General features: G+C 42.0%; 2 protein-coding genes across 2 annotated transcripts in view; both read left to right on the plus strand.

The window, feature by feature from the left end:
• Positions 1 to 226: 226 nt before the first annotated feature.
• LOC310793931 (uncharacterized protein) lies at positions 227 to 4,720 on the plus strand (the record flags this gene model as incomplete). The annotated part of the gene is made up of 5 exons (XM_083655820.1): positions 227 to 324; positions 2,580 to 2,653; positions 3,160 to 3,210; positions 4,024 to 4,519; positions 4,639 to 4,720. The coding sequence occupies exons 2-5, from the start codon at positions 2,590 to 2,592 to the stop codon at positions 4,718 to 4,720; spliced, it is 693 nt and encodes a 230-aa protein (XP_083511946.1). The 5' UTR covers positions 227 to 324; positions 2,580 to 2,589.
• Positions 4,721 to 4,732: 12 nt separating this feature from the next.
• Positions 4,733 to 18,865, plus strand: part of LOC310794104 (uncharacterized protein) — a 35,422-nt gene continuing 21,289 nt past the window's right edge. The window contains exons 1-25 of the mRNA XM_083655999.1: positions 4,733 to 4,779; positions 4,928 to 4,975; positions 5,067 to 5,126; positions 6,243 to 6,290; positions 8,013 to 8,201; positions 9,631 to 9,729; positions 10,421 to 10,492; positions 10,584 to 10,664; positions 11,083 to 11,133; positions 11,462 to 11,617; positions 11,715 to 11,795; positions 11,913 to 11,957; positions 12,243 to 12,371; positions 13,271 to 13,555; positions 15,361 to 15,411; positions 15,510 to 15,536; positions 15,651 to 15,677; positions 15,812 to 15,874; positions 16,482 to 16,586; positions 16,665 to 16,700; positions 16,801 to 16,827; positions 16,921 to 16,974; positions 18,132 to 18,194; positions 18,609 to 18,671; positions 18,792 to 18,818. Of these exons, the coding sequence (XP_083512125.1) occupies positions 4,740 to 4,779; positions 4,928 to 4,975; positions 5,067 to 5,126; positions 6,243 to 6,290; positions 8,013 to 8,201; positions 9,631 to 9,729; positions 10,421 to 10,492; positions 10,584 to 10,664; positions 11,083 to 11,133; positions 11,462 to 11,617; positions 11,715 to 11,795; positions 11,913 to 11,957; positions 12,243 to 12,371; positions 13,271 to 13,555; positions 15,361 to 15,411; positions 15,510 to 15,536; positions 15,651 to 15,677; positions 15,812 to 15,874; positions 16,482 to 16,586; positions 16,665 to 16,700; positions 16,801 to 16,827; positions 16,921 to 16,974; positions 18,132 to 18,194; positions 18,609 to 18,671; positions 18,792 to 18,818 (1,927 nt within the window). The 5' untranslated portion in view covers positions 4,733 to 4,739. The remainder of the gene's footprint in view (positions 4,780 to 4,927; positions 4,976 to 5,066; positions 5,127 to 6,242; positions 6,291 to 8,012; positions 8,202 to 9,630; positions 9,730 to 10,420; positions 10,493 to 10,583; positions 10,665 to 11,082; positions 11,134 to 11,461; positions 11,618 to 11,714; positions 11,796 to 11,912; positions 11,958 to 12,242; positions 12,372 to 13,270; positions 13,556 to 15,360; positions 15,412 to 15,509; positions 15,537 to 15,650; positions 15,678 to 15,811; positions 15,875 to 16,481; positions 16,587 to 16,664; positions 16,701 to 16,800; positions 16,828 to 16,920; positions 16,975 to 18,131; positions 18,195 to 18,608; positions 18,672 to 18,791; positions 18,819 to 18,865) is intronic.

The raw sequence follows: 18,865 nt of genomic DNA on the forward strand, positions 1-18,865 counted from the left end.
ACTACACAACATTCTTCAGACCTGCTGTACTTTTTCATGCATTGTGCGCTCCAGGCTATTTTTCCTTTACTGTGCAAACGGTGTGCCTGTCAGTAAAGGACCTGAAGTAACAGCCCCCTCCACTTTGTTGGAACTTGTCGGCCAAAGCTATGAGTCAGAAAAGGCTAATTCATAAAGTGTCCGGGCACATGCGAGGCACATGCAACCGTACAGCGTTTCTCAGTATCTGGAGCCGACACACTGCAGCCCACCACTGGGACGAGGATATACTGATGGGCATTTTCTGTCCCAGGGGGATCATTTCTTACTCAAATGAACTAAAAGGTAGGCGCAACTCGCTGCAGTTCTTTACTGAGGGAAGAAACAGTTTCTGTAATAAACATGTAATAAGGCAGTAATACATTTCACACTTAGGAATCAAAATAGCCGAGGTATGATTTCAGATTGCTGCTGCTTCACCTGTGCAGTTCAAACACTGATCCCCTACTTCATGATAGTAATAGAAAATAATAACTGCAATAGTTGTAAATAACGAATAAAAATTGTAATAATACTATTAGACAATTTACTGCTCTGTCTCAAATTCGGTGAAAGCAGTAGCCTACACCCTGCATTTGTAAGCTGTTGAAGGTTCAGAAGCATGATTGTTGGTCGGTAAGAGTGTAAGTGTCTATAGGAGGTTTTCTTTAGACAAAATGACAACTGCCAGTCTACAGTGTTACTCCTCCTCCCATGCCTCTGAGGGCAAAACAGCTGGATTATAGTAATTATGAAATTAGGGCTGCACAACTTGTTTCTTTCCACATTGATGTAAACCATTTTCCATTTGCCCCAAGAAAACCTATCAGTATTTGTGTCTCATATATATCTTATATCAGCATTCTCACCTTTGGGGACTCATTAATGCAAACTCAAACAGGGATATTGGTCAGATGTACTGTCTGTCTGGCCCCTGTGGATCTGATGTTTGCACTCCATAGTATTGGTTGCCCATAATACTGGTAATCTAGGAGTGAAGCTTATTACTGTCATTTTATTCCGCTGAGAATTTCAGCCAATGTTTCTAAATGTAAATATAAAAATGAAGTCTATGCCTAGTGTTCCCATTGAATGTTTTTCTATTCACATCTGTTCAATATGTTCAGACTCTTTTATATATAAATAGTTACACTAGAATTAACTGATATTTTCAAAAATAATATGATAAAAGAATTGGGAAAATATCTCCAGATTCTATTTCCATAGGACATGTGTGACAGGGTGTAAACAAATGCAGGATGTCGGAGAGTCATCTTGAAGCAGGTGCTGCTTCAGAAGAAGACAGAAATTGAGTGGTGGGTGGCGAGTAGGCAGTGCTGTCTCAGTCTCTTGTCAGGAACATTCCAACAAGGATGTCATTTCAGTACAGAAAGAGAGCACTAGATGAAAGAAAACAACATTTCAGATGGAGTAGTGGGAACAACAAGCATCTCTGAAAGTGTGTACTTGAGCTGGCCTGTGATTGAATCCCAGCAGAATCCTCTCTCCCCTGTTCTGTCATTTTCAGCCTTACTACTGTCTTGATAAAGAAAGAAAGAAAGAAAGAAAGAAAGGCAATTGATAGGGTCACTTCTCACTTCAAAAACAAACGAATAACCTTGGGAGAAATTGGTTAATTTATAAAAGCTATATCCATTTTGAAAAACCAATACCTAACCATTACCTAGAATAATTCATTTTTTCTCAAATGAGCCACTCTGTATTTATTTATTTATTTATTTATTTATTTATTTATTTATTTATTTATTTATTTATTTATTTATTTATTTAATCAGTTCATTTTATCAGTTAGATACAGCCCTTCAGAAAGTAAAAAAAAAAATCAGTTTTATTACTGCTATTGATAACTTTGTAAGGGTTTACATTTTTCAAATGGTTCAAATCATTGTCGAACAAAATCCTTCATTGAAAAATAGTTCCTCGACTCAACAAGATTCCATAAACCCCTTTGCTTTCATCTCTGAGCATAAACCTGTTTGTTGAAGTGATTTATTTCAGGTTATATAGTCTTCCTCAGAGACTATTATGAGCAAGGCACTCATGCCTTCCAGTTAGTAGCAGCAGAGTTGCGTTGAACGCCATCTGTTCCACTGGCGGGTACAGGTTTTGTGTCTTTTCCTGCGGCCATGATTGAACCCTTGGACGTGTTTCCATTCAGAGTTTATAGCGATACGCCTCACAGGACCACTTTACAAAGAGCTTTCATTCATCAAGAGCACAAAGAGCTGCGCCTTTATACAGCTTCAGGTGAACCTTTTAAATCAATAAAGACATTGGGCCAGAGAGCCCTTCCCCTCAGGTGGCGTGGTCACAAAGGAAAGAAATATAATGCCACACAGTGTGAGAGAATATGGCGTGTTCAAAGGGGGGTCCATGTGTAGAATACTGCCTTGAGGGGGTCATAACATTCCAACTCAATGTAATGGAATTCCACTTTTTCGCAGGGTTTTTAATCTCTCATATTCCAACATACTCAGCTATCCTCGTGAATCCTTTGGAACATGGAGTTAAAAACAGTGCTTGCTCTTGTCTTATAACAGCTAGCATGGGATGGACAATCTAACTACAAGCAAGACTGTCAACTCTGGTGGAGGAGCAGAGGGGACCAGCAAAGGTAATAGGGATCTGGCTGGCTCTGTAGCTGTGGCTGTTCTGAAATGCAAAACAGGCAATCATGTCTTCGTGCATGCAGTGAGCCATGAGTTTGCATGAATGTATTCTCTGGATATTGGAGAGGCACCGGTGGCTGTAACAAGCTGTGCAATGTGCCTATAAGAAGTTAGCTGAGTGACAGTATGGCGTATGCAGCCTAATGACAACAGAACACAGCATATGGTAGAAAACTGTATAACAACAACAGAAATGCATAAAATGACACGTATGGGAGAAGACAATACACGTTGAAAATTACACCTTGATGTAGAAAGTGAAAGGGTACGAGTATGGTTGTGTGTGTGTGTGTGTGTGTGTGTGCGTGTGTGTGTGTGTGTGCGTGTGTGTGTGTGTGTGTGTGTGTGTGTGTGTGTGTGTGTAAAGTGACTGCATTTCCCTGAACCTATACTTGTTTTTTATCTATTCCCCCAACTTTCTTTGAGTTATTTTCTAAATTCATCTTTACAGTGGTGACAGAAACAGTGACAACAACAACTAGACTGACATCACTCCCGCCAAGTGAGTTATTCTACCATCATCATCCATTTTCTCTACAGTCTATTGTCACACCCAGAGAGATAGCCTACTGCACAACATCAAGATCAAACACTGTTATGCTGCCTACTGCCTACTTTATGCTGCATGTAAGCATCTACATATTTGTTGCCTACAATAGTAATTTTGATAATCTCCTGTAGGATTAAAGGTACCTTCTCTAATACAGATGTTGCAGTTGGTAGATAATTGCAGGGACATGCTGTTGCTATATTGTGTCACTAGAGGGAGCTGGTGGCTCAGTAAGCAGCCAAATGGCAGCTTTCCTTCCTGTAACTGTTTTGGTGGGGAAGAAATTCATTACCCAAGACAGCACCTGCAGCAGTGACAGTTATTGTAAAGGGAGTGCCATAAATCAGTCTCGTTGGAGACTGGAGGGTAGAGATATTAAGCGTGTTCAGGCACAGTGCCAGCCAGGCAAGCGGCAAGCCACCCTCAGCCGAGGAATGTTATTTGATCACCCACACAAAATTCACTTGATAGACAAATATTGAGCCTACTTTGCTAGTGCAGTCTTGCAGCTGAAACTCAAAAAGCAGTCGAAGGCATCCTTAGCCCTTAGTTGACAAGATCAGCTTTTCAGAGATGAAAAGCACAAGGATGAAAAGGATTTTTAATAAAGTTTTGGTTGATGAGATTGAGATATGGAATGATGGTGTTTTTTAGATTCCCATCACTATAGCCTAATTAATCATAATGTCATAAAGTGCTGACTCCTCTCCTCTCCTCTCCTCTCCTCTCCTCTCCTCTCCTCTCCTCTCCTCTCCTCTCCGGCAGGTGGGTTCTATGGCGGAGCTGAAGGAGGGTCAGGTGGCAGAGCTGCATCAGGAGGCTCTGGGAGCACGAGCAGCTCCGTCCTGATCACCTCCAGCAGTGGATCTGGATCCAGCAAGGGCAAAGGAGGCGTCACCGTCACCACCGTAGGGCCTTCCGTCATTTCAGCCTCGGGTGGAGGAAGCCTGGTGGCATCAGGAGGCTCGGAGGCAGGGTTTGGGGCTAGTTCCTCCTCCATGTTGGCAAGTGGTGGAGGAGGTGGAGGTGGTAGAGGTGGTGGACCGGCAGGTGGGTTCTATGGCGGAGCTGAAGGAGGGTCAGGTGGCAGAGCTGCATCAGGAGGCTCTGGGAGCACGAGCAGCTCCGTCCTGATCACCTCCAGCAGTGGATCTGGATCCAGCAAGGGCACAGGAGGCGTCACCGTCACCACCGTAGGGCCTTCCTCCATTTCAGCCTTGGGTGGAGGAAGCCTGGTGGCGTCAGGAGGCTCGGAGGCAGGGTTTGGGCCTAGTTCTTCCTACATGTTGGCAAGTGGTGGAGGAGGTGGTGGAGGAGGTGGAGGAGGTGGAGGTGGAGGAGGTGGAGGTGGTGGTTTAGGCGCTGTGACCGTCTCCACAGTGACCAAGTCCAGCTACAGCTCAGCAGGATCAGGGACGGCAAAGAAGAGAGGGTCATCCTCCACAGCCGCATACTCACCTAAGCCAATGGAGAGGAAGAGCATGAGCGCCACCACAGCTGCTCGCTCTGCGGTGTTTGACGGTCAGTCAGGGGTCAGAGGTCAATCCCTCCCTTTGTGCCCTTTTTTAAGCTTCACCCAACACTTCGTGTTGAAGTCATATAACTTTTGTGTGGATTTTGCACAAGAGATAAGGAAATTAGAAGGACTAACATTTTCCTTTTGTTTCAGGAAGTTCAAGTGGGAACTCTTCTCCAGAATACATTAGGAAGGAGTATGGTAACTATTGATTGAATCTGAAATTATATGCTGCAATGTACACATTCTGTGTTGTCAATAAATAATTCATGACTTCATGATTTTCCTTTAGCCACTGGCACTGCAAGTGCACATGCAGGTCCTGCCACCAGAGGGAGAACTGAGAGCAGAGGTAGCCTACACAGGGATCTGATCACAAAAAACTTAACGGCATAGTCCATGAACTATACTGCCCTACAAAGGAGAAAGGCAGTAACTAATTTTTTGTCAAAAATGAGTTATTATCATTTTTGTGACATTAAAGACATCCTTTGTCATGTGGAAAAATATCTTGTCTCAAATGTGTTGTGTTTTGGAGAAAATAGGGGGTCGTATTTGCAGTAACTCAAAAACGCCCTAGTGAAACCAAGGCCAATCACTGTAACTTGAGTTACTGTACTCCTCTTTTGTTTAGCTGTGCTGAAATTGAGTTACTGTCCCATGCCCTTTGTTTTGCATCACTCTATTTTTCGCGCCTCAAAGTTACTGTGATTGTCATTGGTGGCAAAGGTGACAAACATTTGAAATGTTACTCATTTGAAATGTTACTCATATCATATCAATCAATCGTATCAATGTCACTTATCTGAATTTAACTGTTTAACTATATTGAAGCATTAAAATTAAGCAATCAGTGTGATATTATTTTATTAGAATATAATTATTAGTTGCTTCAAATGTTCAAAAATATCCAAAAACAATTGAAATAATTTGATTTAAAAAGATACTTGGAATATCACAAACATACTTGCATACAAATATGATAACAAATGTTATTATATAATAATATTAATGTAATGAATAACAGTAAAAAGTGCAATTTCATCTTATATCATCATCAGACTAAGGATGTTATTATATTTGTCATTATACTGCTTTTTAAAACTAAAAAGATGAGATAAAATTTGACTTACTGCCCTTCACTTTGGTATAACCCCATGCTTTTTCGTAAGGCATGCAAAAGAGGAATACAGTAACTCCCAAATGAAGGTCAAAGGTCAAGAGTTAGCTACATATTTTTATATGGATAAATAACTTGACTAAAAAAACAAAGAATTGCCACATATTTAATGATCTGCCTGCAACTATTTTGTCTGGATGACAAGAAAACTTTAAAGTCATTTTTCTCAGCTCTGCACTCTGGTGAGTTACTGGCTTTCTCCTTTGTAGGGCAGTATAAATATCAAAACTATTTTGACCCTTACTTCATAGATTATCATTGGTTACGTTGTTTTCTCCTGTGTCTCAGAGAGTGAGATCCGAACCAGACTTCAGAGTGCTTCTCCATCAGCAAGTTGTGAGTAGGACTCCACGTGGCCATGCATATGTATCCAAAAAAGCGAATTCTCACAGACTCAACTTTAACTTTCTTTGCTTTAATATCCTTTAATCTTATGTATGATGCGCTAGTTTATCTTTTTGTGTTTGTATCCATTGTTGGTCTGTTATAAAATGCAAGTGCAAGGAAGGTCCGCCGCGGTGCATCAGCTGTGTTGTATAGACGTCCATCAGCTGACAGTGTGATATGTGTTGTATAGACGTCCATCAGCTGACAGTGTGATATGTGTTGTATAGACGTCCATCAGCTGACAGTGTGATATGTGATGTATAGACATCCATCAGCTGACAGTGTGATATGTGATGTATAGACGTCCATCAGCTGACAGTGTGATATGTGATGTATAGACGTCCATCAGCTGACAGTGTGATATGTGATGTATAGACATCCATCAGCTGACAGTGTGATATGTGATGTATAGACGTCCATCAGCTGACAGTGTGATATGTGTTGTATAGACGTCCATCAGCTGACAGTGTGATATGTGATGTATAGACGTCCATCAGCTGACAGTGTGATATGTGTTGTATAGACGTCCATCAGCTGACAGTGTGATATGTGATGTACAGACGTCCATCAGCTGACAGTGTGATATGTGTTGTATAGACGTCCATCAGCTGACAGTGTGATATGTGATGTATAGACGTCCATCAGCTGACAGTGTGATATGTGATGTATAGACGTCCATCAGCTGACAGTGTGATATGTGATGTATAGACATCCATCAGCTGACAGTGTGATATGTGACGTATAGACGTCCATCAGCTGACAGTGTGATATGTGACGTATAGACGTCCATCAGCTGACAGTGTGATATGTGACGTATAGACGTCCATCAGCTGACAGTGTGATATGTGACGTATAGACATCCATCAGCTGACAGTGTGATATGTGATGTATAGACGTCCATCAGCTGACAGTGTGATATGTGATGTATAGGGACTGACAGTGTGATATGTGATGTATAGGGACTGACAGTGTGATATGTGTGATTGATTTTTATTTTTTATTTGTTTTATTTGTCTCGAACCAACAGGTACAGATATCACAATAATTGGATAAAAAAAAATATATATGTATAAAAAAGAAAGAGAAATAACAATATGATATAAAGGATATAAAGTTTATCCCTATATATATAGGGACTGACAGTGTTATAGGTGATGTATATAGGGACTGACAGTGTGATATGTGATGTATAGGGACTAACAGTGTGATAGGTGATGTATAGGGACTGACAGTGTGATAGGTGATGTATATAGGGACTGACAGTGTGATATGTGATGTATAGGGACTGACAGTGTGATATGTGATGTATATAGGGACTGACAGTGTGATATGTGATGTATATAGGGACTGACAGTGTGATAGGTGATGTATATATGGACTGACAGTGTGATATGTGATGTATAGGGACTAACAGTGTGATATGTGATGTATAGGGACTAACAGTGTGATATGTGATGTATAGGGACTAACAGTGTGATAGGTGATGTTTACAGGGACTGACAGTGTGATAGGTGATGTATATATGGACTGACAGTGTTATAGGTGATGTATATATGGACTGACAGTGTTATAGGTGATGTATATATGGACTGACAGTGTGATATGTGATGTATAGGGACTAACGGTGTGATATGTGATGTAGGGACTGACAGTGTGATATATCATGTATAGGGACGGAGCTGGGTGATGTGAAGCGTCTGCTGAAAGGCAGTCGCTCGGGCAGCAACAGCCCCCCTCGCTCCCCCACCAGCTCCCTGCCCATCCCCAAGAAAGCCAGCCTGGAGACCACCCTGTCTGGCAGCTCCCCCACAAGTCAAGCCAGGCTGGAGACCAGGACCCTGTCTGCCAGCTCCCCCACAGGTAGCAGCACCCAGCAGCCTTTACTCCAGTATATAACTCCAGTCCAAATATTAAAGTCCTACAAAGTAAGCAGTCAAATGTAGCCTATAAGGACAGCCCCTTTCATAGTGTCAAAGTATTCATGCATTAGCCTGTAACAAGTATTTTACAGTGATTTCATGCATGGTTCAAGTGGCACTCACTCTAACTCCATATATTGTAACAATGCAACATATCTCATGAGCTGTTCTGTAAAAAGTACAATATTTCCCTCTGAAATGTAGTTGAGTAAAAGTATAAAGTCTCACAAAACAGAATGACCTCAAACCCGAATAAATGTATTTCAATCATGAGAGACTAGAAGGAAAGTATGATAAACTTTAATGATGAACAAACAACACTTAGATTTGGCGAATGACTCCATGGTATGATGACGCTCCTCTGAGCCAAGAGGAGGACGTCAGTGATTTATAGGATAGAGAACCCCCATAGGGAGTTCTACTGGAGTCATGACATTGGTGGTGTTCAGGGGAGGAGGAGGGGCGAAGCAGCAGCAACGCAGGAACAGCAGCTATATGGGTGAACAAACAGGGTGAGTTACAACTTGCAAGAGTCTTAAATAGAACTTCATTTAGGTGATTGGCAACAGCCGAAGAGAGGGAAAGCGTGGGAGACATTGATTGGACAGGGATAAAGAGGGCGTGCATATTTATGAATGGCTGATGTAACCTGAGGGCGTTGCTGCAGGGGAGAGAGAGATGAATGGAAAGGAACCATGGATTAGTGAATGGGATGGATAAACAATCATTGACTAGTGAAGTAGTCTTCATTATTGAAAACAGTCTAAGACATCATTTAGTTATTTTTCACCTCTGGTCAGCCTACTGGTTTGATTTGCCAGACGAACTGAGAAAATCTGTGTGAAAAGTGAACGAGTACTGTAGTACTCTCCTTTCCCTCAACACCTACCCGTAAGATGCCCTCGAGCAAGGCAGTCAACCCTCATTTGCTCCAGTGGCTGCTCAGGGGCCAATAGGAAAGGCAGTGATGGAAATAGCAGCTTTAGCTTTTATACCCAATGTCTTTGTAAGAAAGGCTTCCTGATTGGATCTACGCATGGTGTCGACGACGACACCGAGCAGGAGAACAGATGATGATGTCTTTGCAAGATTGAATTTTGGTTCTCTGTTTAATGGCGTTGAGAGAGAGAAAGAGAGAGAGAGAGAGAGAGAGAGAGAGAGAGAGAGAGAGAGAGAGAGAGAGAGAGAGAGAGAGAGAGCGAGCGAGAGAGAGTTGTTCATGTGCACAAATTCACCTTATTGATTGGACTGTCCTGGACCATGGAAGTGACATTGAAATTTAAGTGGTTGTTTTCCTGGTTGTTTCCTTTATATTATGTTGTGCATTTCCATTTGTTTGTGTCTATCATTTCTATTGCTTCCCCTTTTAGGCCAGTATGACAGTATTTGGTCTGGAGGAATGGGCAGTAGCTATGGTTACAATGCCAACCCCAACAACCTGTCACCTACCTCCACCCTTTACCATTCAGGTCAGTCATATGACAACATACTGCATTAAACTACTTTTGCAGCCACATGGAATGAGACAGTGGTAAAATATACAGCTCTCTGACCATCTCCAGCTGTTGCAGGACCATAGCCAGCTTGGGAAAGGTTTTCTCCAAAAGTGGACCTTTTTTTAATGATGTGATCATGAATGATCTAAAAACGTTGGCTTACTAAAGCCTATCAAAACGATACCTTGTTATAGTTAAAGTTATAGGAACCAATTTCATGGTTTTCCAAGATTTTATTAATTTAGTTGCAATCTTGCAAATCTGCATGCACACTGGACCGGCCCTGCTCCTAGAATGAATTTGGGTACATTTGCAATATGCAACAATTGATAAACCGGGACCGATATATTATTGCTCTTCATATAAATGCATGGTCATCAATGCATGGTTCTTGTTTATAATCACAGCCTGACCTGCTCTAATTGTATGATGTGCTTCAAATGATTCATATTGCTTTACCCATTGTACTTGTTTTGATGTGTATTGTTTTGGGAATTTGGATTGATAGCAGAGATGAACCTAGATTTATGATGTCCTTCAGTTTATCTGATGTTTTTTGTCAACTGTGATCAATGAAAAGATATTCTATTCTATTCTATTCTATTCTATTCTATTCTATTCTATTCTATTCTATTCTATTCTATTCTATTCTATTCTATTGCAGGTACAGGACTTCAGAACAACCTGACATTTAGTTCTCCCTCTGTAAACAGCGGGCTATCTGCCAGCAGTTCTGGTGAGCCTCCTCCCATTCTGTCTGGCCCAGTGTGATTTCAGATCCTGACACTGGGAGAGCTAACTATGGCCATCCTTCTTCTCTGTCCCAGTTCCAGTGTATGGCGTTCAGAATAACCTGGGCAGCACCTCTACCACTGTCCTCTCTCCTGGTGGAGTCAATGCACAAACAGGTGTGGAGTTAAGGCAGCGCTACACAGAGCAACAGCACCACTCAAAAACAGTTCTAGGATGTTGTTCATTGTTGAGGATGTAATCACATGATAATATGCTGTTGTCAGGTAACATTTAAATACAAACTCAATTATGTGCCTCACTTATGTGTTGTGCTTACTGCTGGGAGCACTTTCCATCAGCATTTAGGCTACACACAAGCCTATGTTATATGAAAATAGGAGAATGAATACTTTTGTTTTTTGTATCCAAAATGCATCTTTCTTACTAGTGTAGGCTGTTTTGAAGTAGAAAATCACAATCTCTCAAAAATATCTGATGTAACACAACCCAACAGCTTTCACAGAAACCAACTCTCTCTTATGTTCTAAGATGCTTTAAAGTACTATGACATTTCTCACATCTGTCTTTTTGCAGTTTATGGTGTACAGAAAAATGTCTACGGCACTGGAGTAACCACAGCCCCAGGTGAGGCATGAGAATAATTCCTTGTACGAACACATTTGATTCTAGGTGTGGATAAACGTGGATTTGTTTCAATCTCCTTATCTTTTGTGAAATACAGTTTACCCACCATTTACGACAAACCTACATAAACCTTTATAATATCAAATCAGCTTATACCGTATAGTAAACAATTTCCCGGTGTCAAGTCATATTACGGTATTCAAGAAAATAAAGCATAAATCATATTCTGCAAATACTATTATAGTCTTTTTTTTTGGTATGTATTCGTCTAAAACTGGAGATGATTGTTTACCCAGCTTTTGCTTTACCTTACTGTTTACTGTCACAGTGACACCCAGCAATGCCACTGGTGATGAAGCCTTTAGCAAAGAGTACAGGTTCATGATGCTAGAGAAGGAGAACGCTCCGGTCAAGAAGGAGACAGAGAGGCTGGTCATGACCAAAGACACCGGCAAGCAGTTCATCTCTGCTGCTAGTACTGCTGGTAAAACTTGTCGACAATTTGTGGTTCGAATATTCAACAAAAAATCAGAACATGAACCAGTTCCTACAGGTGATAGCTTGTTTGTTTGCTCCTCTAGCTTCCTTCTCCGGAGACTCCCTGAAGATAGAGAAACAGAAGCTGTCAGCCAGCACAGTGGAGGACGGAGCAGACGCTAAATGTACAGAACAAATCTTTTGGATTTTAAGATTTGTCACTCTTTTGTTTTTGCTTTTTATTCATCACACATCTCATGTTTAACATGTAAACATAAATTAACACGTTTTCTTTTTCAAAGCTGCAACCTTGAAAGTTGCCACCAAAGACAAAGCCACATATGCAGGTATGTTGCCTCGAAGGCACCTTTTTCACGAAAGTCAGGAAAGATTGGGGTGAGAGAGTGGGATGGTATATTACAATATTAAGACAAGTGGAATGTTATCGTAAACTAGTAAATACCTAAGAACGATTTTGATGAATATGAACTTTTCTTAACTTTTTTCTCCTTGCATTTAAGAAGTAGCCTAGCATTGCATTTAAGAAGTAGCCTAGTCCTCCCCCCCCCACCCCCCGATACTAATGGTAGTGGATTAAAAGCTATAGGTCTGTCACCTCCTTGGTCTCTCAGAGATAGGTAAAGAAGATGGGTGTGGCTTTGGCTGCCTTGGTTCCTGCTGCAGCTGGTGGAAGTGGCTGCTGGGCCTCCTGCTGGGCCTGCTGCTGCTCCTGGGCCTCCTGTTTGGACTGATCGCCCTGGGTAAGACACCAGGAATCCCCGTGTCTTCACCATCAATATCTTAATTACCCCAGTGAAGATTAAAGGGATAGTTCCGATTTTTCGATGTGGGGTTGTATGAGTATACTTGCCGACAGTCACTGTACTACATGCAGCAGAATGCAGCCGACGCGGTCCCAGTTTGAAGAAATTGAGACTGGCTGCGTCAGGCAAATAGAGCTCTGTGCTGAGTGTTGTGAACAGGATCACATGCGGTCACAGACTGCCGCACATGCGGAAGACCACAGAAGGGACACAGGCGTGCTAGTTGGCATTAGTTTGGTCACACACACACACACACACACACACACACACACACACACACACACACACACACACACACACACACACACACACACACACACACACACACACACACAAAGTGAGCACAGGGCACATTAGTCTCCAGAGTCCCAACCCAAGAAATTGAGCGCAGTGCAAAATGTCTAGTTATCTTAATAGGCATGTCTGAAAAGCGTAACCTGTTTTCATTCCTAGACAAATGCATATTGGTATCAGCCGAAATAGGTGAGAAAATATCAGATATCACTATCGGCCTCAACAAACCATAATGGTGCATCGCCTATATGACAAACTGATTGATTCACGCAGTATTCTGTTCATTTTTCACTCTCCCTCTCCATCAGTATATCGCTGCCCCTCACATTTCTTTTCAAATCAATGTCCTGTTTTCCCCTTTTGGTCCTCAAACCATCTATTTCCTACTTTCTCTCTCTCTCTCTCTCTCTCTCTCTCTCTCTCTCCCCCCCCCCCCCCCCTCGCTCTCTCTCTCTCTCTCTCTCTCTCTCTCTCTCCCCCCCCCCCCTCGCTCTCTCTCTCTCTCTGACCCTCTGACCCTGATCTTCCCCCTCACCTCCCAGCTGAAGAAGTCAGGCATCTGAAGAGTCGTGTCGAGACTCTGGAAGCTGTAAGCGGCGCGTCAGCCAGCGCCAGCCGTTACTCCGCCTCCTCCGCCATCAACATCGTCGACCCGCTCGAGTCGGCGTACATCGACAAAAGCTCCGCCGGCTCCCCCCTGAGCCGCTCTGAGAACGGGATCAGCGTGGGGGCTTCTGGGCCGGGGGCCGGAGGACAGGACAGCCCCGCCCTGCAGAGAGCGGTGCAGCAGCTGGTCCGGGCCGAGCTCCGGTCTGACGCCATGAGAGGTACTGAGCTGTAACACACCGATCCGTTATCTTCAGTCTAAATCACTTGGTCAACCCAACCATCATCAATCAGTCCATCAAACAAACAATAAGCACAATCAGCTAAAGACTTAAAGGGATAGTTCACATTATAAAGTCTAGCCCTATTTGTTGCTTACTACCAATGATGATGTTGATCGGTAGAGTTCTTTCTCAGCACAAGCCATGCTGTTCCTCATAGTAGCTCTGGAAAGTTGGGCAAAAATGAATGCAAGGTCAATGTGCTCACGCTTCTCTATGTACAAGCTGACTGAAGCTCACTGAAATGTACTTTGTGTGTGTGTGTGTGTGTGTGTGTGTGTGTGTGTGTGTGTGTGTGTGTGTGTGTGTGTGTGTGTGTGTGTGTGTGTGTGTGTGTGTGTGTGTGTGCACTGTGGAGGACATTTTAGTGAGCCTCAGTCAGCTTGTACATACAGGAGCGTGACCCCATTGACCTTGTATTAGTTTTTTCCCAACTTTCCAGAGCTACTATGGTACCAATCTACCAATCTACCAATCTACTACCAATCAACATCATCATTGGTAAGTAGCAAATAGGGCTAGACTTTGAAAAATGTGAACTATCCCTTTACAGCCGACTTTGCCTACTTTCAACCAGCTTTGTGTCATTACAAAATCAGTACAGTATATGCAAATTAACAATGTTTAACTTCCCTCCATCTTGCCTGGACCCGAGAGCTCCACGTTCATTTACAGTACTTCCTGTCAGTTGTTAGCACTGTTACCTCACAGCAAGAAAGTCCCGGTTCGAACCCCGGTCTGTCCCAAGTTCTTTCTGTGTGGAGTTTGCATGTTCTCCCCGTGTTCATGTGGGTTTCGTCAAGAGAAGGCTTTTTAGGGTGAGTCATTCATTCATTCATTCATTCAGGAATAGATAACGGTGATGATGTCATCAGTGATGTCATCATGATGATGTCATCAGGTTTTAAACCTCAAATGGGCCTGAGTTGCATAAGGTCACCTGGTTGTTACATGACGCACGTGGTCCTGGGCCGAAGTTGCCCTTGTTTTGGCTTGTGACGCCACTTTGACGTCACAAAAATCTAGGGACCCCAGACATTCAAAATGTCAGTACATCATCAGTGACATCATCAATGTGACAGTATCCTGACTTTTTCCCTCAGAATTCTCACTTTGAGATGTCCAGAGATCGGGAGAGGAGGATCGGGTTTTACAGAATGTAGGGAAACAGTGGATGGATAAATCCAGGAGGCGGTAATGCAACATAAAGCATGCCAACTGCCATAAAACACCACAGAAGAAGAATTCTCACTTTAATCTGAGAATTCCGACTTTAATCTCTGAATTCTGACTTTAATCTCAGAATTCTGACTTTTTCTTTCTTTCCAGAATTCTGACATTAAACTCAGAATTCTAACTTTATTTTCAGAATTCTGACTTTATTCTCAGAATCCTGATTTAAACTCAAAACTCAAATAAATGTTTCACATGTGGCCCTAATCGTCTTCGGTAGTTTTAAATTGTGTGTGGTGTACTAAATAAATAAATAAATAAATATTTATTTAAATTTGAATTCCAGGCGACCCCAAGGTTGGGAACTACTGACACTTAAGATAACCATGGCAAAACTGCTCCAAATTACGCCATGACATAATTTAGACCAGGAAGTTCGGGGAGCTCTCGGTCCAGGCAAGATGGAGGAAAGTTACAGTAAACATTGTTCATTTGCATAATATACTACCAATTTTGTAATGATACAAAGCTGGTTGTGATTGATGATCCAACAATTCTTTTCATGTCTTTAGAAACACTTGCATATTCAATGAAAGGGGCAAGAGGAGAGCCGGGACCCAAAGGTATGCAAGCATAAAACATGAGATAAGTTGGACATTTTAAAACAAACAGCATTTCTGTTTTTATATTTTCCATCATCAGACTAGCTGTTTCATTACAGGTGATACAGGATCACCAGGATCTAAAGGTGAGGAATCGCTGTAGTTCCGGTGATGTCAGTGATAAGTTGAAAAATCAGACTTGACTTGCGAAAAAGGAGTCTCATACTAGAGTCCAACATGACATCTCTTTGCATTTGCAGGTGATAATGGCTTCCCTGGCCTACCAGGTAAGGCTGAGAGTGATAGGTCCTTTAGTGATAGGTCCTTTCTGCATTCTATTGTAAACTCACAAAATTGTGATAAAAACAGTTGACCAACTCACTGCCTCTCCTTTCTCTGCTCAATTACTTTGTCTCTGTAGGTCCTCCTGGGCAGATGGGTCACCCAGGATTAGAAGGACCAAGGGGGCCAAAGGGAAGTTCAGGTAATGTTGTTATGTTTAGTTTAGTTTAGTTTAGTTTAGTTTAGTTTAGTTTAGTTTAGTTTAGTTTAGTTTAGTTTAGTTTTTACAGCGTCCGGGTAGTGCAGTGGTAGATGCCTACCAACATGAGGGTTGCAGGTTCATACGTCCATACAGGCACAATTGGCAGTGTCTACGTGTAGGAAGCTGATTAAGGATATGTGTCCTGGTCTGGTCGCTGCAGTAGCGCCTCCTCTGGGCAGTCGGGGCGCCCATATATATATATATATATATATATATATATATATATATATATATATATATATATATATATATATATATATATATATATATATATATATATATATATATATATATAACTTGACTTTTCTGATAGTGGCAAAAAAACACATGAAACACGACGACATTGTCAGTACATTTATTTCCTTATGCAGATAGAACATGCTTACATTGCTTACATTGATCAATTTTAGGTTCAGCCTGTGCATTCATTACAAACATAACACTTGCTGGATTACATCACTGTTACTTGAGGAAGAGTCAAGACCCAGGAAAAGAGGAAACATGTTTTGGTTGTTTCCTCACGGAATCTCTCCACCTTTCTGAGCAGGTGAAGCAGGTGCTGAGGGCCCGCCAGGCCAGAGGGGCCGGGAGGGACCAATGGGCCCCCGGGGAGAGGCTGGACCGCCTGGCTTTGGAGAGAAAGGAGACAAAGGTAGAAAACTCAAGCTGTCTACATCACATTTCACATCATAGATAAATAGCCTTTGAAAATGTAACTTGGTGTTTCCAGGAAGTCCCGGAGCTGCTGGACCTCAGGGGCCTAAAGGTAAGGCAGATTGGATCAAAATTAAAGTCTTGGGAATTAAATATGTTTAGGAATAATGCTGATCATCAATATGACAGTATGTTTTCCTTGTATGTTTTAGGTGCGATGGGAGAGCAGGGGATCCCCGGTAAACACTCTATTACACATGATGTCATATTGTGTCTGTTATGTGGGACATATTTCCAGTGTGTTGATCTATCTGTTTGTCATTTGCGTGCAGGAGCTCCCGGTCCACAGGGTTTCCGAGGTGAAGCAGGGCCTCCTGGACCAAAAGGTATGGGGACTTTGCCTTGAAATTGACAGCTTAGAACTGCATGTAGAATACAGAGTATCTTCTAATTAGCATTTGAATATTTCAATAAATTCCATTCAGCTGAACTTTAATGCGACTATTAAAAAAAATACCAAAGTGGTTAGAACATACAACACTGTGTTGCACAGCATAACACAACCAACAACAGAACATAGATTAATACAGTTAAAAGTGGAAAACAAGCCATGGTCTTCCTTGTTGAAAGATTGAAGCTTCTTATTTACCAATTGTGAAGGCTCTATGAAATGGCACAGGATCAAACCACTTTTTTTTTATAAAACCTTTTTAAATTTGTTCAAAAGCATTGTTTGTTGTCAATTCATACAGTGCTGTTAGAGAAGCGGGACAACATGCTAGCAGTGTATGCCACTCATAGATCCTCATCTAAACCAAATACATATCTATATCTATTCTGTGTTTATATGCCCTCTGCCGGTGAATCTTCAAATTTGAGACAAACGTCCACTTGAACTCAAGGATGAGATGAACTGATTACAATTTGGTGGTACAAGGTCAAAGAAAGGATCAAGGTCACTGTGACCTCACAAAAGATGTTTTTGGCCATAAGTCAATAATTCATATTTATATTTATATCCAAAAGTTCAAAGGTCAACTTCACTATGACATCATAATGTTTTGCTTACCATATAGCTGAGAAAACCGATCTTGGGTCATTCTACAAAAACGGAAGTGCTGTCATTCACTTTTGCAGAGACCAATATTCTTTAAGTCGACCTAATAATCATATTAATTATATTGATTTGGAGCCCAAGATACTTGTATGAGTCCACCCTCTTCACTTCCTCTCTGTTACAGAGAGGCAGCCTTAAACGGTACCACCGCTCGTTATTATGATTAATATTTATTAAGCTATGCCTAACCTAGGCTTAACTAGCAAAGCCCCCCACCACTAGAATTCCCCAACGTAACATTACATCTCTCTCCCAGTATTCTATTCAAATGTGTAGTCTTGTTTTATTAAAAAAATACTTTTCTCTACTGTAAGTGATCTAAAAAGGTCTAAACATGATCATATTGAACTTACAAACACCCTGTAAGGTTCTTATAGAGAAGTAAACAGTGAGTTTTACATTTTGTTATTCTTCTCTTTGTCAAAGGTGAAGCAGGACAAACTGGACCCCAAGGCCCAGCTGGACCGAAAGGACCAAAAGGACCTGTGGGTGAGGAGATAGCGTCAATTAAGTGGTATAAGAAGATACATGAATCAATAGATCCTTACACACCTAACCATAACACTGACCCACCCACATCCCCGTAGCCACTCCCCCTACCCACCCCTTGAATCCCGAGTCTCCACGACCTTCCTATCCCTAGCTATGGCCCCTATTCCCTAGCCACGCCCTTCATGACCACGCCCCCTCCCACCACCCACATGCCCCCAGCCACTCCCCCTATCCACCTTTAAATCCCAATTCCGCCGTGGGAAAAATTGGGTAATTAGCTCACACTGCTATTTATGAACTTTCACTGAGAATGAGCAAATGGGAGTTTGAGTCCTCCTCTAGAGTCTAGACTCTACTTTGTTGTTTAAGCAAAGATTGCCTGATAAACGTGTACCTCTGTGTGTATTGCAGGTGAGCAGGGTGCCATGGGTTTGCCAGGTCTGAGAGGACCAGCAGGACCTCCTGGAGAGCCAGGTCTCCCAGAACACTGTCACAAAGGATTTACATGATCAAACTTCAGCATTAATCGTTGTTTTTTTCAAGCTTTATTCCTACTCTGTCAAAATCTCACCAGGACATCTCATTTTTCTCTAGGCATCACTGGGCTTCAAGGGCCCCCAGGTATGACCATCTATCTATCTTCTATATAAATTTGGCAATGTGGGCTC

The sequence above is a fragment of the Poromitra crassiceps genome (genome assembly GCF_964638095.1).
Source record: "Poromitra crassiceps genome assembly, chromosome: 19".
NCBI classification, from domain to species: Eukaryota; Metazoa; Chordata; class Actinopteri; order Beryciformes; family Melamphaidae; genus Poromitra; species Poromitra crassiceps.